A 21758-nucleotide genomic window follows, 5' to 3' on the forward strand; every position below is an offset into this window, starting at 1 on the left:
AAGAAATAGTTGAAAGCTAACGTTAGCTTTTGGTACCTATTCAGTTACAAAACATGTTGCTTTAACTTGAAATATGAATTTTGTTTACCTGAAACAAAGGTGCAACATTTTATGAAGAAAGGGCCACCATGATTTTCAGTAACAATGTCGTTGTTTTGTTTTCAACACTGTTGGCGAGAAGCTTTATTGTACTTCTTTATGCGTTTTTTTCCACCAAAATCATTTTGCAAACATCAGGGGGATAAAAAAATATTTAAAAAACGAAATGAAGTTTGAGCACTGCATTTATTTATAGTCTAATTTTAGATCAACTAATTTTATTTAATTTTGATGCTGAAATCAACATGACAAAAAACAACCATAACACCTCTGTTGATTTTTATGTGCTGTCTCCTCCCCCGTCAGACGTGCCGTAACATCCGTAAACCCAAACAGCATGACTACTCGCTCCACAGCCACAACAACAAACACTCTTCTGCATGTGCTGAAACTGCCGGGAGAAGTTCACCTTTCTTTCATCTGAAAATATCCACTCCTGGCATGAATCCTCTGCGTTATTGATCTAGTCTTCTCGACGCCTCAGCCCCTTAGGGAAGATTAAGTTCTAATTTTGTTGCCGCTCCTTCCTCTCAGCCACGCTGTCTGTTGGAAGTGACGATAAGGGGGATTTATCCTTATGATAACTGGCTTGAGGAGGATGGTGTTCTGGTTATTATGCCGTTGCTTTTTTTATATGTCACTTCTCCTTGAGGTAAACTAACAGCCCTGCTTAAGAGGGCGAAATATGCAAGCCTGTTCCTCTCTCGGTGGTAAATTGTTGCCAGCTTCAGCTACGTTTAGAACGAGCGTTCCTTTTTAATGCGTTCTGCGCTGTCATCAGTGGGCAGCGACTCCCGCCACCAGAGCTGTGGCACACGGGCACAGTTTGTCGTACGAACATAATATGGTGTGACAAATGATTTGCTAACATGACATGAAGGGCTTTTTGCTGTATTCCTCTGGGTTTCTTTTTAAACATGGCTTTGAATTAATCAGTGGTCCCCTGAGAAAGCTAGAAAGGGACCCTTGTCAATACGTTCCCAACTGACGGGGAACGTTGTCAGTTTTGACAACAACCTATAAACGTTTTTATGTACATATGTCTCCAATATTTGGTGCCAGTTTGTCATTCAATAACACTGCACACTGTGTCTCACACATGTCGATCTAGATGGAAAGATAGATTTACTTTATAGATCCCAAACTGAGAAATCGAGGAAATCTTCCTCCCTGTATAGTATATTTAGATTATTATATTATTATTGAGTATATTTTTACTTATAGTATATATGTCAATCTTCAAAGGTTAGTGTACACTCACCGGCCTCTTTATGAGGTACACCTTGCTAAGGTTGGACCCCCTTTTGCCTTCAGAACTGCCTTAATTCCTCGTGGCAGATTTAACAAGGTGCTGGAAACATTCATCAGACATTTTGGTCCATGTAGACATGATAGCACCACGCAGTTGCTGCAGATTTATGGGCTGCACATCTGTGATGCGAATCTCTTGTTCCACCACATCCCAAAGGTCCTCTATTGGATTGAGATCCAGTGACTGTGGAGGCTGTTTGAGTACAGTGAACTCATTGTCATGTAATTTAAGCTCGAAAGCAGTAATGTTAGCCAGCAAGTGGTATTCATAGCAAGCTAACGGTATTCTTAGATAGCTAACGGTAGAAAGGAAATGATTGATTGCTAACGTTAGCTGTTGTGCCTTAGCTGTTACTGTTTCCAGATTGGCAACTGAAGAAGCCAACAGATCAACAAATCAAGTGGGAAAACGCTAAGTTAAAACAACATATGTTTCATAACCCATCAACAGCTAATGTTAGCATTCCACCGCTTCCTAGCTAACATTACTTAGCTTGTTAGTGTACAGGAAACAAACGGAAATGCGTAAATTCCTAGCTAGTGGTAATTTAAGCTAGATAGCAGTAATGTTAGCTAGCAAGTGGTATTCGTAGCAAGCTAAAAGTATTCTTAGATAGCTAACGGTAGGAAGGAAATGGTTAATTGCTAACATTAGCTGTTGTTTTCCTGCTGGAAGTGGCCATCAGAGGATGGGTACACTGTGGTTATAAAGGGATGGACATGGTCAGCAACAATACTCAGGTAGGCTGTGGCGTTTAAACGATGCTCAGTTGGTACAAAGGGGCCTAAAATGTGCCAAGACCGTTACACCACCCCCACCAGCCTGAACTGTTGATACAAGGCAGGATGGATCCATACTTTCATGTTGTTTACGCCAAATTCTGACCCTACCATCCGAATGTCGCCACAGAAATCGAGACTCATCAGACCAGGCAGAGTTTTTCCCAATCATTGTAGCCTCCTGTTCTTAACTGAGAGGAGTGGCACCTGGTGTGGTCTTCTGCTGCTGTAGCCCATCTGCTTCAAGGTCCGACGTGTTTGGAGATGCTCTTCTGCATACCTTGGTTATAATGAGTGGTTATTTGAGTTAGTGTTGCCTTTCTGTCAGCTCGAACCATTCTCCTCTGACCTCTGCCGTCACCAAGGCATTTTCACCCAGACAACTGCCGCTCACTGGATATGTTCTTTTGATATGCCTAAATAATCTCGCAGCTGCTGTAACACCATAATTTCCCAGTTTGGGATCAATAAAGTACATCGATCTCTCTCTATCTTTTCATGTAGGATTGAAGAACTGGATTTTATCCTGTATAGGCTCAAACCATAAATATAAAAGCACATCAATGCATTTCTTCTCCTCATAGTCTCTCCTTAAAGGCGGTGCAACACATCCTCAGACTGTTTAACAATGCTAGCATGGTTTTATTGACTATCCCCTGACAGCATGACGGAGTGATGGAGAGGAGGTGGAAAGTCCAAAAAGAAAAAGTTGAAGGCTCCGACAAAGAGGAGATAAAGAAGGAACAAAAGGTGGAGAAAGAGCATTTAGAGAAATCTCCTTTCAGCTTGCAGCAGCACAGATTCTGGCCGACTGTGGAGCCGAGCAGCAGCGGGCTGCAAAGAGAAAAGATTCAGCTCTGCGGTGATGCTCCACACATTGATCTGCAAGGCTCTTGATGTCTCTGTTGGTGCCAAGATTACAAGACTCTGTCTCCGTCCTTTTCCTCTCACTCCTCTCACTCACAAGTTGTATATGCTTAACATACGTGTGCACACAAATAAAGTGCGGACATTGTACAAAGAAATGAAATAGAATAATAAATCGATGGACTCTTCACATGAGTACAATCCAATGTAATGAGTCAGAGCTGGTGATTATTGCTTACTCAATACACAACAGCGAGTTCCCTCCATTGTTCATATCCCTGGCATCACGCTGAGCTTCACCCCGAGCTGAGTTCATGTTGGCTAGCGCTTCCATCACTGTTTTGTACCTGGGTGCTTTTGATTGTCTGCGTTTCCTGTTGCCCGGAGGAGTCCATCCCAGCTAAACCTTTGGAATGCATTCTGCCTCTGTTTGTGACACACGCCATGTGCAGCACTTTGAAGCAGCTTGAATGCCCTGATAGATGCAGTGGTTGTTATCTGACTCCTAGAAATCAAGTCAAATCCGCTCTTTTCAGCCTTTCTAGCTGCACGGCTTCATGGATGGCAGTGCTGGTCTATCAGTCAGTTTAGTCTTAAACAAAAAAAAATCACGATGACAGTTACAGCTGGCTCTTGCATGGTCGAAGTGGTTGCACATAATGATCTGCATAGCGTCACCCTGTCCATTAATGGGATTGGCTCCTTAGGTTTGTGACGTCACAAACCTGCCAATCTGAAAACGTGTTGTTCAGCCTGTCCTTGGTACACTGCAGTTTAAAAGCAGACAGGCCCAGCCATGGAGATGACTGCTGATGTTGTCCCTGATATGTCTTGTAGCACATGAAGAACACCACATGGAGATGTTTACAAGGTTAAACACTTGATTTTCACGGGAGGGGGGCTTTAAACTAAATATCACTTGGCTTGCAGTGACATTCGCGTTGGTGTTGATCTCCTACAATGACTTTAGTGATGTATTGACTTTTATAAAGTAAGATATGGTGAACATGGTGGAGATTACACCTGCTAAACATCAGCATGTTAGCTTTGTCACTGAATAATAATAAGCATATTGACATTAGTTTTCATCCTACAGTTCCACAATACCAAAGTACAGCCTCGCAGAAGCCTTTTTAAAACATATCTTCAAAACAGAACTAGCAATTTTGTTGAGCTAAAGGCTCATATTCTGCCCTGTTTCCCAATGATCAGTCATGAAAACCTTGGAAAAACATGGGCTGGAAAAACATGGGCTGCACACTGGTGCAGTGGTTAGCTCTGTCACCTCACAGCTAGAAAGTTCCTGGTTCGAATCCCAGTTCCGACTTAGTGGGCCTTTCTGTTCATGTGTCTGCATGTTCCCTCCTGGTACTCCAGCTTCCTCCCACAGTCAAAAGACACGCTTGTTTTGTGACTCTAAAATTGCCCGTAGGTGTGAGCGTGGAAGGTTGTCTGTCTCTATGTGTCAGCCCTGTGACTGACTGGCGATCAGTCCAGGGTGTAACCCCACCTCTCGCCCAATGACAGCTGGGATAGGCTCCAGGCCCCCTCAGGACCCTGAACAGGAAAAGCAGTATAGATAATGGATGGATGGATGTAACTGAAACAGGTGGTAGTATCTTAACAAACTTGCAGGTTTTGCAAGATCCAATATGAGACTAAAAGGGGGCCAAACTTCAATTTAAAAGCACAGCATTTCCTTTATTACTCTCTGCAAATCAGAAAAATGTTACATATTATACTTTAAATAAGAGGCTTTATAGACTGCAAGTACTTATAGAAATACAAGGCAACACACATGCACTGAGTAAGTCAGCAAACATGGTGTTTGGATGCTGATGACACTCGCTGTAAGAGTGCCTCCAGTCAAACCTATCTCCATAATGATCATGTGCACGAGCAGCTAAATGAGGAGAGCTGCAGCCCTTCCTGTTTTTCTGTTGAACGATAAGCCTCTGTGCCTACGGGAGGAGCCGCTTCCATTTCAATTCGGCCTCCAGTCCTCTCTGTCAACCCAATGTGACCCTCACAGGAAGGGCTGCAGGCTACAGCGCTGTAATACTAGCCACCAGTCTCCAGGGAGGGAGAGAGAGAGACAGGGCCGAGGGAGGCAGAAAGAGATGGAGAGGCGAGGGATGGAGTGGCTGGAGTGGTTCCTGTTTTCCCCCCCATGAGTCATTCTTCAGCCCTGGCCCCAGGCTGGAAAACCAGGCTTATCGATCAGTCATGTTGTTAATGGTAAAGGCTTTTCATTCCCCCCTCACGCTCACTTGTTATTTTCTAACCAGTCTGTTCCTATACTCCAATCATTGAGCCAAACTTTGGCATTTTGAATTATCTAAAAATGTCTATATGTTACGTTTTAATTGTAGTTGAATAGCAGGAAATACTGAAGGAAAAGTAAGGGCATTTGCATCCCTCAAGATCCTCATCATTTAGCCATCACATCAGCTTCATCATATTTTACATTCAGCTTACATAAAGGGCACTGATTCTCAGGGACATTATGCATCTCTGAATACAAGTACCAATCATAAAATGTCTATTAAACTGCAGGTACAGACACTTTTCAAGAGGCTGAAATCAGAAGGAAATGTTCTGTTAGTCTGGCCCACACCACGACGATATAGCCTCTGGGGACAAAATGTCGGGCGTGTAGCCGGCAGTTAGCGATAAACAACTTCTTTTTCCGCTTGCTGCATCGTTTACAGAAAAAGAAACTGTTTTTCTTGTGATTGACTTTATTAACGGGTCTTACCTTTGCCGAAATTTCAACGTCATGATACAGATTTAAGTCAAAATGAAGGTCTGTCTGCAAGAGGAGAAGAGAACTACTTTTAAAATGCTCGTTTGTTGAACAGAGGTCAGATCGATCATTTCTGATGCATTCAAGGAAGTTGGGAAATCTGAACACTGAACACCTTTTGTGACGAAGCGTCAGGGAATTTATCTCAAGTTAAATTTTAGATCTAGAGCACATTGTTAGCTGTTAGCATACAGATGTCTGTTAATAGAGATTCATAAGAAGCTAAATCGTCGTCAGATGACGATGATGGGAGCTGGGGTGTTATTACGGCAATACGTTCTGCCTGCTTTTGCTCTCCACAAGGACTATTTTTCCTGCATACGCCGCAGCCTGCTGATACGTGATTGGTCAATATTAGTCGGACTACAAACGTACTACAAACGTACTACAAACGGAAACCAGAACACCTGCCATCCCTAAAATCCACGTCCCTGCCTGCAGGTTCTACATTTCTATGCAGAATCTGTAAATAGAGATTAGGCCCACGCTAACATGGAAAATTAACAAAGAAAAAACTCATGTTAGTTTCTGCTTCACGTCTGCAGTTGTTGTGCTTCCTTCTTCAGTCAGCTTGCTTCCCAATTGGCTAACGTTGCGTTCCAACGTGACAATCCACAGAGCGCGTGATCGGCTGTCCTCGGGGTTCCCCCTACGCAGCGGGATATCAGTTGTAAATATTGAACCTGCTTTTTTGTACGGCCACGGACACAATGTTCATCCGAAACCTAAAGAAACCTCACACCACAGAAACATCTGACAAGATAATCTTAAACCATCAAAATTGGGGCTTTGCTTACTTTTGGCTGAAGGGGGGAATCAGGGCCCAAATCGTCTTGATTATCTTGTAGCATGTACCCCGCCTTAGCGTACCTCATCCATTCTTCTTCTCCAGTGTTATCCTTTTATGGTATTTCATAGCTCTCCCGCTTGTGCTTATATTACCTTAGAAACACGCACCAAGAAAACAAACATCTGGAGCGGGTATGAAGAATACACATGACCTTTGTTTCATCTCTTTTCTTTCCTGGACTCACTGTCCTAGAGTTTTACGCTTTTCAGTACAGTTTAAAAAGCATTTAAAACATCGCTCTCCTCTTCAGTGTTCACGTTCTGTCTGACCATAAGTGAGAAACTTCACGTCCTGTTCATCATCTTGCAGATTATGTCTCTGCTGGCTCAGATTCGGGGCTTAGTATTTATAAATCAGCTCCAAAACTTGGAATATTGCTGGATAGAGATGTAAGACCTACACACACACGCATTCAGGGCAGGTGATTAGATTGTTGTGTGTGTATAGCAGAGCAATGGACAAGACTTTATGAGTTTTTACTGATCTACAGGGAGCCTCTCATCTTCTCCAACAGGACTCAGTTCCCTGCTATTTATTAGATCTGATCTTACGTGCAGCCCCATCTACCCTCCACCCAGACCCCGTCTTTATACCACCCTCCTCTCTCTCTCTGTGCTCTGTGTGTTGGGGGTGTCGGGGTTTTTGAGGTATGGTTTGGCTGATGAGATGTGGCAGCGATACAGAGAGCGTTCCACTTCTCCTTATTAGCACTGAAGCAGAGGGGAGGGAGGAGGGGGCCGGCCTGCAGGATTGAGGGCGTCAGAGAGAAAAACTGAGGGATGATGGGAGGAGAAGAGGGGAGGGAGAGAGTCTTTTTAGGACATGACTGCTCCAACTTTTAGAACAGTGGTAGTTCTTCATTTAATCTATTGCAACAGCTCTACTAAGCACTACTGCCGACTAAGATTTTAACCTTGATTTCCCAACTTTTAAGCAGTCATTATTTTTTTCACACTTCATAAAATATCACTTAAAAGCTGTTTGAAAGAAGTTGTTGATTTTGTAAACAAAGTTTTGACAGTGGTGGTTTTAAGGAAGACAATGTCTGTCTATCTGTCAGTCGACTACTTTGGTCTGCACTGAAAAAGCTACACGACTGTGGGAGGGATTGCCTTGGAATTTTGTACAGACGTTCATGAGACCAAGAGGATGAATCATATTGACTTTGGTCACACCCTGATTATTTACCACAAGATACAATTTTAGCTTCCCCATTAGCCTTAGCTTTACTTTTTCGTTTTATGCTAACCAGTTTGGTTCAGTTGAAACGATGTGTCTGATTTACATCAGACTAATATCTTTAAATAGATAAAATACATCATATCAGAGTTGTTAGGGATAAAACCAGACTTACACTTTCTTTTATTGTTCGTGTTAGCAAATGTTAGCATGCTACCGCTCCCTTTTTCACATACTAGCATGGTCATTGTGAGTATGTTAGCATGCTGTCATTAGCGTTAAACACAAAGCAACAAAACTATAGCTAGATGCAGCAGGCTACTAAATGTGGCTGCGTTTTAGTTGATACGATTTGTCTGAATGACAACAGACTGATATATTTATAAAATACATGATATTTTTTTAGCGTTTAACTTAAAGCAACAGCACTATAGCAGCTGTTGCTTTGAGTTAACGCTAATGACAGCATGCTAACATGCTCTCAATAACCATGCTAGCATGTGAAATGAGAGCAGTAGTATGCTAACATTTGCTAACACTAACTATAAAAGAAAATAAATACAGTATATTAGTCCACAACTAAACCACAACCACACTCAGTGCTGCATCTAGCTATACTATAACTATACTATAGCTAGATGCAGTACTGAGTGTGGTTGTGCTGTAGTTGATATGATTTGACTGATTGACAACATAACTATAAATACAACATATCAAAAACTTTCTTTTATTGTTCGTGTTAGCAAATGTTAGCATACTTCCGCTCTCATTTTCACATACTAGCATGGTCACTGTGAGCATGTTAGCATGCTGTTATTAGCGTTTAACTCAAAGCAACAGGACTGCAGCTAGATGCAGTACTGAGTGTGGTTGTACACTCTATTTAACCACATTAGAAGAAGGAAATGACGAGGATAGCAAATTTAAACGTGAACCAGAGAAACTTGATGTTAAGAAATCAATCTTAAGGAGATGTGGTTATGCAGTGAAAAATGACTACATGTATGCAGTCTGTACTTTGGATAAAGATGAAATACAGTGTGCAAATCCAGCATTACGGACCCTGTAATTTCCTCTATCCATGTGTTGTAATTATGTTCCAGGCTGACATGTGTATGTACACAAGCTGAAGTTCACCTGTGCATACACACACAAATGTTTGTCCACCTCTAAGTTAGAGGGCCCACATGCAGCATGCCATCACATCACATCTGTAAGAGATTGCCAGACGTGTTTGATCAATCTCTAATTTAAGGCGTCCAGCAGAAAATATTCTGTTATTATGACCACGTCTCCCGTTTGATGTCTCTCTCGGAGTTTCCCTCTCTCCCACTCCGTCTCTCTCTCCTCCTCCGTTTCATCTGACCGTCCTCTCTAATCAGGCCGGGATTCGCCTCGCCTCAGCGGCCACATAAGCAGTGCGGAGCAGAGAGGGAGGAGGGAGGGAGAGAGAGAGAGAGGGAGCCACAGAGGGGTAGAGGTTAGAGAAAAGATCATAATTGGGATGACATTTTCTTCCAATAAAAAAAAAACAAGACCTCTGGTCTAATAATGGGATGGGTGTCTGTACACCACAAAAGGTCAGGCTTCCTCGGGCATGTATGGGTTGTGTGCTGCTGCTCTCTGCTGCATGCCTGGTTTATAATAACCAGGAACTCCTCACTGTTATTGCTAAACATCTCGAGGAATACACCTTTACTATTATTTTACTTGCTTATCTAAATTCTTATTCCCTTAGTTTAGATGAAACATGTTTTTACCCCCTTAGATCGGGATTCACTTAATGCAGCTGCAGCGATTTCAGCCTTGAGCCAGGATAAACATTGTTTTAAAGCTTGTGCAACTTCGGCTTACTGCTTGTTTTTCTCTAGGATTGCAGACTACGTCACGTTTTCCTGCAGAAATTCTTTGTATTTTCCCTGTTTTTCGTTCCCCCCGCCCCCGTACCCTCAGAAGTCTTCCGGGGCCTGCTGCAGACTGCAGAGCAGCATCTCCACAGCATGATGCTGCCACCGCCGCGCTTTGAGGTGGGGATGCAATGCAGTGTAACATGTCGTTTAGTTTGATTGCCAACAGGCTCAATTTCGATCTCGGAGCGTGGAAGCTTCTTCCAGCTGACTTCAGAGTGTCCCACATGGCTTCTGGCAAAGTGTAGCCGAGATGTCATGTGAGGTTCTAAATCTTTTTTTTATCTTGCTACTCCCCCGTAACGCTCTGACTGGTGGAGCGTCCGTCCAAGAGTCGTCCTACCTCAGCTCCTGAAACTTGGAAATCCTTCAGAGGGGTCGCAGGTCAGCCTCACGAGTCTGCTTCCCGCACATGCCCTCAGTTTTTCATTCTGTTTCCATTTCTTAACGTCTGATTTAACTCGACTGTGTTTAGTGACTTGGAAATATCCTTAGAAGTCTCCCCTGACGTGTGTTTTTGTGCCCTGACATTTACCTTTTCGGGGAGCTGCTGTGATTGTCCCTCAGTCTGCTCAGCGTGGGCTTTGCGGCTGTACTGACTCACCAAATCCTAGACTTGTCTTAAACTTGATTTTCACTTAAATAAATGTTTGTTAAGTCACAATCTATCGCCGACTGAGGTAACACAATGGTGATTGAGCCTACGGCCCACCGATGAAAGCCTTTGCATTTGCAGTATTATGGACTGGCGGTCCAGTGCGACTTTCGCGGAAGAAATCCCAAGTGACGCCCAGTTAGTGACGGGTTTTCCATCAGCCAACAGTGGTTGGTCTGCCAGAGAGGGTAGGCGGAGCTAAGCGGCTGCTTTTCCGGTCTCTGCAGGTGTTGCAAGTAAAAAGTAATCTACTATGGTTGAACAACCAAGAGAAGATCGATGACTACAGATACAACTTCAAAAATAAGCGAGGAAAATCAAGAGTTACAACCGGAGCCAATCTGGGAAAGCCATAAGGTGCCGCCAAAGAGAACGAAACTGAGATTATAACTGTAATGCTTCAAACAATTGAGACCCCTTCACAGCACAGCAGCTGTGCCAGCCCGGATGTAGGTGTGTCCCAGTGCAAAAGGCATGCACAACGTGCACTGCAGGGCTGCAAGTAAGGATTAGTTTCATTAATGTGCTGATTAATTTAACGATTAATCAATGAATTTGTTGTGAAGTTGTGAAAATGCTCATCAGAATCTCCTGTGATATCTCCGGTTGCATCTTTTCTCCAACCAACAGCCCCAAACCTGACGAGTCGACGTTCACTCTCATGAATATCAAAGAAAAAAGCAGCAAATCCTCCCATCCTGGAACCAGCAGATATTTGACATTTAGATGCTTGAATCCACCTTTCTATGGATTTAAAGATGAATCACTTTATCGCTGCAGCTCTTATATATAGTAGAATATATTTGCTGTTGATTTAGGTCACTTTGTAGACACAAAAAGACTGTCAGTCAGGCTATTTTAAACCCTGTTTGATTCAGCGTTGTGTAACAATGGAAGCAGCTCGCACCTAATTGCACAGTCTGGGTTTGATTTAAATGTTTATATGCGCATTTGTTACACTTAAGTTGAGCTGTTCTTCTCTGTAGGTTTGTGTGTGTATACATGTGTGCTCCTCTCGCTGCACATCAGTGGGTGATTGGCTCCCCGCGGTGTATCTTTGATTAGCCGGATAACAGGCTTCTTTCTGCGGCAGCTATAGAATCCGTCTGAGAGGCTCCGTCGCTTTCTTCACGCCTCCTCCTCTGTTCTTTTTAAAAAACCTGCCGCCGCTCCGTCTCTTCTTCCTCTCCTTCTCCGTTTCCCTCTGTACATCTGTCACTCGCCCTCTTCCCTTCTCCCCGCGCTGCTACGCCGGTTCCCCTAGTTTAACAAGCTGCCAGGGGACTTACACGAGAGTACACCCAGAAATTTGTTGAAGGGATCTAAACAAGGGATGATTCATCCCCAGATGGCTCCATTTCCATCGCTCGCTTTCCGACTTTGAATTTTTTGGAGCTTCAGTGCCTCTCTCATCCTGTTTTCTTTACCTGCTGAATGATGTATAGTCCTCGTGGAGTTCACTTTTAGACAGCCAGGTAGTTCTTGGAGACAAATTAATAAGAGGAGTCAATCAAAATAGCTCAACCTGCCAATTAAAAATAAAGATGAAACATTTAAAATCTGACGTGTTATTTTAAACTGGCTGTAATGTACATCACATTTTGTCAGCTGCCTTTATTATTCCCACTCATAAACATGTTTTCAGGTGGTATGAGTGGGAAACGGAGCCAAGTATTCTTCTGCCTCCGTGCTCTCGTCGCAGCAAAGCAGGTGTCAGAGTCGCTCTTTGAGCATTCGAATGAAAGCGAAGAAAATGTTCGCTGTCATTATAGAAAATATGACTCCTGTCACTACTTTTTTTGTGTGTTTCAGGGTAGAAATGTTCTTTTCTCTCCGCATGCTGAGTGTCAGCTCCTGAATGCGTCACATTCAAAGGGCGATGTGAATAGAGCTGTTTTGTTCTCCTCGATTTATTGCAGTGACAGAATTTTGTTTTGCTCACATTCACCAGTAAGAAACATTTAGAAAGTAGCGCATCGTGGAAGGATAGTACATTGTTGGACAAAGTTATTGGTATTGTACAGTCGCAGCAGGTATGATTGGACTTCTGTCAGCAGACAATATAACGGTTAGGTAAGTGACAGCTATGAATCGGTGGTTGCCTTAACAACAGTAGAAAAAAAAGCCAGATCAGACAGAGCCCATTTTGCAGGCTGTAAAACCGCCACTCCAGCCCGCTGCTGGAGTATGTTTTATTTCAGCGCATCCCGCACAGACGGTAAAACATCATCAACATGAGTGAACACAGCATGAGCGGCAGAAACGCCCGTTTATTAACCACAATTAAATCCGTGGTGACGGCTAGTTGTTGTTGTACTGGCTAAACAAGCATGTCGCGAGACTGCACACAGGCTCGTCTGCGCTGATTAGATGCGCGGAGGGTTGAAGCAGCGGCGCTCTGACAGCCAGGCTTCTTTTGCTGATTACTGTGATTTTTAAAACGACTGTGTTGTTCATAATGTTTCGGTCTGTAGGGAAAGATGAGGTGCGTCCCTGAGAGATTTGATTGCGCCAGAGATGCTGCGGCTGGACCTGTACCTATAGCAACATCACTGGGTCTATGATTTTAAAAAAAAAAGCAGCGATGATGGTCACTGAGTCCAGCACGCGGCTGGTGTCACAGAATCACGGTCATGCGGTTACCGTCACAGCCCTAGTGTTAAAGAGTTAATGAAGCTTCTTCTACCTACGTGTGAGTTTTTGTGACACAATGAACTTTTACAAAGATAAAGATCGTCAATTGAAATGTTATTATATGTCTATTTAATTATTGCATCAGGGCTGCACGGTGGCGCAGTGGTTAGCACTGTCGCCTCCTAGCCAGAAGGTGGTTCCTGGTTGGACTCGGGGCCTTTCTGTGAGGAGTATGCATGTTCTCCCCGTGCATGCGCGGGTTCCCTCCAGGTACTCCGACTTCCTCCCACAGTCCAAAGACATGCTTGTTAGATTCATTGGTGACTCTAAATTGCCCAATATGTGTGAAAGGTTGTCTGTCTATATGTGTCAGCCCTGTGATTGACTGGTGATCAGTCCAGGGTGTAACCCCGCCTCTTGTCCAATGACAGTTGGGATAGGTTCCAGCGCCCCTGCGCCCCTGATCAGGATAAGCGGTATAGATGATGGATGGATGGATGGCCTCCAAACGAGGGATAAAATTGCTCCACATATATAAATATAAGTAACCAGCCGTGTGCTAGAGAGTTCAGTGTCAGTGTTGTGTTTGCTGCTTCATTCAGTCACCCCCTTAAACAGTTAAAGCAGGTTCAAGCTTATGTTTCCTTTAATATTCTAGTGTATCTGTATTCAGGCTTATATTAGCTTGAGTTCATCACAGGTGTCCTTTATTAGGAATCTTCAGTATGTGCCTGTTGGGTGGGTCTAAAGCCCCTTTCTGCAGACTCTTTCCTGCCAACCTCCGAGTGAAATGTCCGCAAGAAGTCGGGGCGAGTCGATGTGTGAACGCAGCAGGTGATTGTCAGGAACATTCACTGTGAGCGAGCGGACGGGGTGATGACATTTGAGCGACACATAACAGGGTGATTAAAAACACCCACGGTTAAGGAAGAAGGATCCCTTACAAGACTACATTAGCAAATACCTCCCTCTCTCTGCTATTAAGCTACGATTTTCAATTATGTAATTGCTATCCTCTTACAACGCCTCTCAGTGAGACCTGTAAGACCTAAAGACTCAGGCTCGGGCAGGTTAAGTGTCTTTACAAAGAGGTTAATAGTTGTGAATGGAGGGGAGGCAGAGTAATGGCATCTCTTGAGTAATGGCACCTTAAAATAAATCAACAAAGAGGGTGGTGGACAGGTGGAATAAAGCTAAACTTTAATGTCACCAATCGGATTTTTCCACTCATTTCTTTTTACCTGTTTTAGCTCCCAACACCTGCAAAACTCTCCCGTCAAATGCAGCCGACATCTCCATCAACTACATCCTGCAGTGCCGATAATCATGGAGGATTGTGCGGTGTGTATCGCAGTTATTAACCCCTGTCTTCCTCTTCTTCCTGCAGGACTTCCTCACAGACCTGATGATGTCGGAGGTGGACCGCTGCGGGGAGAACGAGCACCTCATCTTCAGAGAGAACACACTAGCGACGAAGGCCATAGAGGAGTACCTGAAACTGGTGGGACAGAAGTACCTGCAGGACGCGCTCGGTGAGTGACGCAGTGATCCAGAAAGAAGCGCAGCCTGCTGCCGTCAATCTTCTCTTGTGTTTGTGTTCTTCATCTGAGTGTTGGTATCACGCGCAGCTTTCCTCTTCCTGTCCTCGCGTTCACGTCAAAGTTTCTCACTCAGGAAAAAGGTTTAAGTTAACTGCAGCATCAGTAAATTCAATATATTGGCTCCACTAATGGCATTAGAGATGAAAAGCATTCCTCTCCCTGGAATCATCTTGACAGCGAGCCCGCTCAACAAACTCTGCTGTAATTCCGGTGTTTGTTTCGGAGGCTCACCGTGGACGACACAAATCAGAGCGTGACAGGAAACGTGTTTTTGTTCCACTCTGACGTGAATTCGTGAAACCACTTACCATAACAGCTTTGTTGCAAATGATTACGAGGTGATTGTTTGACCCCCCCCCTCCTACTCCCGCTCCTACAATGTTAGTCCAAGGTTAGATCAGGTGTGTTTGTCTGTCTGCATCCCCAACAATAAGCACTCTGTATGCACTGTGTGCTCTGCTCCCTCCCCTGATCCAGGAATGTACACAGAGGCAGTTTAATCTACAAACGGCACACATCCTTCCTGGCACTCATCACATTTTTCTCCGTATGCTGCCAATATTAATGCTCCACGTGTGTGTTTATGTCACTCTATGTGTGTGTGTGTGTGAGCCTGGTGTTGGCATGCTGCGTGTTTCCTCGCATGTCTCTCTCTGGGCTGATTCAGAGAAGGCTGGTGAATTCTCCCTTCCCTGTTTAGGTGGATGTTTATTTTACGTCTAATCTGTAAAAATCACTGACACTGTGACAGGGGCGACACATGTGCTCCTTTCACAGGCGGTTGACTCACTGAGGTTGTAGCAGTAACGGCGTGTCTTAAATCTGAAAGGAGGTAACAAAAAGGACGGCGGTATTTTTACCAATCGTGATGGGAATTACGGATCTTTCATCCTTCATTTTCGAGTTAGGTTTATTTCTTTCCAAAAACATCTACAGCTCCAGAAAGAATTAAGAGACATCTCCAAATGTTCTTTAAATCAGCATCTCTCTCTACATGTCGTGCAGACGTGAACCCCACTGAAAACCTCCTGGATGTGTTCAAGAGGAAGAAAGATGGTTACTTCTTTTCTTTGCTTTACTTGAGCTCTGAAAAATCTTTTTATGCATCTTTTTGTTTTCTTAACCAGTCGTGATTTTCTGCAAATAAAAGACCTGAATGAGAATAATTGATTTGGAAGTAGAGAGAAATGTTTTATACAATAAAACTAAAGTTTATTTTACACGAACAGAAACCTATAAATAGTAGAACCAGAGAAACAGACTTTTGCAGTGGTCTCTTAATTTTTTCCGGAGCTGTAACAATGATGGATGACGCGTCTCCATCTGCTCCCATTGTACAAAAGTTATGCCAAAATCCCTGCCATCTTGCGATGGTGGCGTCATTTGGAGCCAGAGTTGCACAGTATTGATCAGCGACCGCCGTAGCCACTTCCGCTAACCAAAACACACACTTAACTTAACATAAAAAACAGCAAAGATCCCGCACGTCAGCGTGTTTAACAGCAGAACAGCTTCTTGTGTTGGTCTGAGGTTAACATTCACAGATATGGAAACTTCAATGACTGTAGTGATTGTTTTAGTTACGTTTCCTCTCACCAATCGTCCTCTACTCTGCTAAACCGGAACTGATCGGCTGCAGGAGCCGGATTTGTCAACACAGCTGTCAATCATCCTTTTTACAGCATCAAATAACTAATTAAAAACTTGTCAAAAAAATTTACACTTGGACATAAATCAGCATGATAAGAACTAAGTATAATGACAGAAACCATGTTGAGAAACATTTATTTGACGTGTATTTTGATTTTATATTTTGACTCATGTCCCATCTGTTAACATGGAGGAGGCGGGCTTTATGACCTATACTGCAGCCAGTCAGCAGGGGGCGATAGAGAGGGTTTGGCTTCACTTTTAGGGAGCTGTCATGTCGTCCATCTTTTTATACAGTCTATTGGATGTACGTGGATTTCTTCTTCTTTTATTCGGAATCGGCAAACACACTTAGAGGTGCATCACCGCCTCCAACTGGACTGGAGTGGAACAAAGTGGAGTATTTTAAGGGCAGGCAGTTAATGATAAAAAGAACGGCTCATAAGTAAGACTTGATTCCTTCGTTCCTACCACAAAGCTGATAAAAAGAATTGGATGGTTCTCAAACCTAACATCTCTCTTTACCTCTGATTTTCTGAAGTGTTTGCTAAGAATTCTTCAGGTCTGTCAAAGGTCAAAAGTAGAGGCGGATCCGTCTTGAAAAGTAGCGGTAATTTCTGTTTTTTTTCGTTCATGGCTGAGGCTACCAGAATCTAAAATATCAAACTCTGTTCCCTACAGTTTTGGCATCATTTCCTTCCTCTGTCCTTGCTCGGCTCAGCAGGGACGCTTCCACCACTTCAAATCACAAAACAAAAACAAAAAAGCCTCACCACAGTTCCCCTTTCCCCCCGCTGCGTCCGTCCCACAGAGACACCAGGAAGTAAGAAAGTACAAGAACCCCATATGTTACCTGATTTTGTGTTCTTCTTTTCCAGGTGAGTTCATCAAGGCTCTGTACGAGTCAGACGAGAACTGCGAGGTGGATCAGTCCAAGTGTTCGTCGGGTGACCTCCCGGAGCACCAGAGTAACCTGAAGATGTGCTGCGAGCTGGCCTTCTGCAAAATCATCAACTCGTACTGGTGAGTGCAGGAACAGAGCTCTGATAGACTCTCTGTGTAAAGCTGCAGGAACAGTCGCTGAACTCTCCAAGGACAGGCGTGTTCAATGGCACAGACTGAACCTCTTAACATCATCACTACAATAAATGTATTACATATGGCACAATACAGAGCAGAAGGAAGACATTTAAGTATCAAAATATCTCATTAAATTTATTTTCTCCTGGAAACATTCAGAGGGATCTTAATCACAATTAAAACAATGCTAAAGAAGGGTTTTAATTAAATTGCATGCCAAGTTAGCAGAAGTTATGAGTCATTAAGGACATCTGGTGTTCAGAACTTGGATGTGCGAGTTTTTTAAAGCAACTCAGGAGATGAAGAATTCTCTAAAAAAGCAAAACTTCACTAAAAGTCAAGACTAAACACATTCATCAAACATCTCACTCCCACTCACAGCGAGGCGTGGAAGTAACCTTTAAGAACATCTCTCAGGGGATCACATGATGAATCACATGTACACTCGGAGAGAAAAGGACAATCAGTTTTAAAAGTTGATGTTACCCTCGCAAAGTCTTCACAAATCTCACAAAGAACACGTTGATGCATTTAAAGTGTTTAACCTTGTAAACATCTCCATGTGGTGTTCTCCATGTGCTACAAGATACATCAGGGACAACATCAGCAGTCATCTCCATGGCTGGGCCTGTCTGCTGTTAAACTGCAGTGTACCAAGGACAGGCTGAACAACATGTTTTCCGTTAATGGACAGGGTGACGCAATGCATATCATTATGTGTAACCTATGGCAACCACTTCGGCGATGACGGTTTGCAAACTCACTACTGACTACTAACGTACACGTTACTACTACTGATTACTACATTTCAAGCTAGCTAAGTTTCAACAAGTTGCCACTAAACGATGGCAAAGACGTGTTTTGTTTTCGCGACAGAGGGGGCGGTTGGACATTTGCATAGTGGGCGGGGCCTATGCAGATTGAGGATTTTTTAATGAGGGAGAAGGAGGAGATGTCTTGGGAGGATTTTTACAAGGTAATTAAAGTATTTTGCAGAAAAAACACATTTTATTATTTCAAGCCGAGTATTTAATATGTCTTAAAACATGAGCTGCTCTTTAAAGCAAATATAATTCCCTCCAAGTGGGGTTTAATGAAGGCTTGTCCTCCAAATTCGCCGTGAAAACCACACAGTAAATAGAACAATATAAATACGACATTGGAGAAACATTAATAACATGCACAGCATGTGAATAACATTATCAAAGTAAAATATAAACAAACAATTACCTCGTTGGCTGCATGCTATCAAAGGGAATATTTTCACCTGCATAAACCTTTGCGGAGCGGAGAAGTGCGTGCTTGCTGCTGCGTGCGGGTGATGAATCCTGATCACACGAGAGCAGCCCAACGACACTTGAAAAAGTAACTCAAATAAAAGCACGACTACTTAATTAAACAAAATTATAGTGAAATCAGGCAGTGTGTTGAACTCTGACTTTACACCAAGGTAAACCAGAGTCAGTGAAAAAAAAGAGTCGTAGCAAGGTCGACCAAGTTATTAATATTGACACACATTGATACACAGCTACAATGGCTGCCAGCATTAGTACTGTACTGAACACATCTGTAATAATGAAAGGCAATATATGTGAAACTTAAACACCAAACTTAAATACCAAACCAAATAATTTTTACATTTATTTTGTGAACAATACAATAGCAGCAATTACAGCATATACATATAGAGAATTATAAATGATGCTGAAATTGAACCAAAAGAAACAAAAGTCGAAATAATACGAATTTATTGTTGCGATGACAAAAGCAGACAGTATAATGTATGGGAAGTGATTGCAATCAAATCAGTGGCAGCTTTACTCCCGTTGTTTGCACCGCTGACGAATGCAAATAAGAACAATTGGTGCAATATCCTTTCAAACGTTCAAATCAAATGCTAATCAAATGCTAAATCTGCCCTTTTCTAAATGATACATTTTGATGCAGCTAACGTGTTATCACTCCTCACATGGTTTGTCCTGCAGTCGACTACATTTAAAATAAAGGAGCGCTGGTTTAGCTCAGTTAGAGAAGAGGTAGAGCAGGTAGCTCATATACAGAGGCTACAGTCCTTTGCTGCATGTCATCCCACACTCTCTTCTCCCCATATTTCCTGTCCCTCTTCAGCTATCAAAAAAGACCCCCAAACGTATACACTTAAAATGAATCAATGCCTCTGGAGCTTCTTTATGTTAGGAGCAGTTGTAAGAATTGGATAAATAACTTCCTAAGTCCTGAATTTAGGAGTAGGAGAATATTTAAGAAAGCTTTCACTCAAGCCCAAAGCTGGGAGGTGATTTAATCCTCTTTTAAACTTATGACTGATAGTATGAAAATACTCCAGGATAATGTGCCAAAAACTGAACTTAGGATAACTTCTCTCCTGTCTCTTATTCTCTGCAGCGTCTTTCCGCGAGAGCTAAAGGAGGTCTTTGCGTCGTGGCGTCAGGAATGCAGCAACCGGGGTCGACCGGACATCAGTGAGCGTTTGATCAGCGCCTCCTTGTTCCTGCGGTTTCTCTGTCCAGCCATCATGTCCCCCTCGCTTTTCAATCTGATGCAGGAGTACCCCGACGACCGCACGGCTCGAACGCTAACGCTCATCGCTAAAGTCACTCAGAACCTGGCAAACTTCACAAAGTGAGTGTGGTGTTTGTTTCTGTTATGTGCATTCTCCCTTACTACGTTTTCTATTATAACATTTTCTTCGCTGTCCCTGTTTGCTGTCAGATTTGGTAACAAGGAGGAGTACATGTCCTTCATGAACCAGTTCCTGGAGCACGAGTGGACCAACATGCAGCGCTTCCTGCTGGAAATCTCAAACCCTGAGACGATCTCCAACACGGCCGGCTTTGAGGGGTACATCGACCTCGGCAGGGAGCTGTCCACCCTGCACTCCCTCCTCTCAGAGGTGGTGTCCCAGATGGACCAGGTACTGAACAGGGCATATGGCACTAGCATCTTCTGTTGAGTGAATTGACCCTTCGTTAAGCCCCTCCCTTGAACGGTCACTATCCAGTCCTACGTTAGCAACCGTAACTAGGCGTGGGAAGCCTGTCAAGCTTTACCACTTTACTCTCTAAGATCCTGATTTGCTTGTGTCCAAATATTGCTTTTACTTTCAGTAGGAAGTGACACATGGATGGACTAAAGTTTAGAGTTGATAAGGATACTAACATTTCACTTGGACTTGCAGCAAGCAGCAGATTTGGTCCAACTACACTGAAAATATTCATGCTTTAGTTCTTATCAAAGTTATATAAAGACAGAGATATTCAGTGAATGTCATAAATAATAGGATGGTGACAGAGGGTCCAAAGGTCTTGAATGCATCATCACAGGCTCCAGGATTTGAATAATGCTTAGACTACATTAGGATGTTGTTTATCGTACATCAATCAATAATGTATTATTGTATTACATAAGCAGGGCACAAGGGGAAAACACGGTGAAGCCTCAGAGGCTGGAGGAGGCATATTAATGCATTTACAAGGACATTTACATTAGCTGTGGTAGCAGATGGGAAGCCGGTAATAATTAGATAAAGGGCAGAATCATGTTGTCTTTTCTGAGGAGCATGAAGCTTTCTGGAACCTTGTTTTTCAATAATTCAGAAATCACAGTGCGTCCGCTTGATTTTCCAGTCCATCAGACTGGCAGGGTGATTTATTATTTAGTATGTTGTCTGAATAAGAGACTTGATTGCATGGCATCGGGAAAATAACTTCAAAAAAATATGCAAATATCTAATTTAACAAACCCCCAAAGACATTAAATCCAATTAATGCCCGAACTAAAGTGGTCCAGAGTAATATTTAATTAGGTTTAAAACTTAATTGTGTCTCTCTCCTCACAGAGTGCCGCTTCAAAGCTGGGTCCTCTGCCCCGCATCCTGCGGGAGGTGAACACAGCTTTGTCTAACCCGTCCAGTGTCCAGATGACGCCCGGGCAGTCCTCAGAGCATATGGCCTCGCCCCCCGCTGAGGCAGAGTGCAGCATCTCCACCGGCCTGCAGAAGATGGTCATAGACAATGACCTTTCAGGGTGAGCATCTCTTACGCACGTACCAAATGCATTCATTATGCAGATGACACCGTTTTGTATCTTTTTCATTGTCCACTGCTTTCTTTAAAGACAGGGTTTAGAAGACAGGGTTCTCCACTGCAGCAGAGCTACTCTAGCCTCTACTCTGGCCTTGAAATAGAGGCTCAGATTATTTTTACATCACACCTCACTTCTGATTTTTGTTGATTTCATGCCATTTAAGTCACCAGCTTTGAAGCAGGTGTTTTCAGGCAGCAGCTGTTGTGTGCCTCACACGTCTCCCACTCAGCCGTGT

General features: G+C 43.3%; 1 protein-coding gene across 5 annotated transcripts in view; it reads left to right on the forward strand.

The window, feature by feature from the left end:
- The window catches only part of dab2ipb (DAB2 interacting protein b), a 125432-nt gene that overhangs the window by 85668 nt on the left and 18006 nt on the right, over positions 1 to 21758 (forward strand). For all 5 annotated transcript variants that reach the window (XM_069673041.1, XM_069673042.1, XM_069673043.1 and 2 more), the window contains 5 exons: positions 14476 to 14620; positions 17218 to 17362; positions 19823 to 20059; positions 20150 to 20351; positions 21276 to 21463. In XM_069673041.1, the coding sequence (XP_069529142.1) occupies positions 14476 to 14620; positions 17218 to 17362; positions 19823 to 20059; positions 20150 to 20351; positions 21276 to 21463 (917 nt within the window). The remainder of the gene's footprint in view (positions 1 to 14475; positions 14621 to 17217; positions 17363 to 19822; positions 20060 to 20149; positions 20352 to 21275; positions 21464 to 21758) is intronic.

Source organism: Semicossyphus pulcher, unplaced genomic scaffold (genome assembly GCF_022749685.1).
Source record: "Semicossyphus pulcher isolate SPU_LCO1_2020_fin unplaced genomic scaffold, fSemPul1.0.p SCAF_22, whole genome shotgun sequence".
Taxonomy (NCBI): domain Eukaryota; kingdom Metazoa; phylum Chordata; class Actinopteri; order Labriformes; family Labridae; genus Semicossyphus; species Semicossyphus pulcher.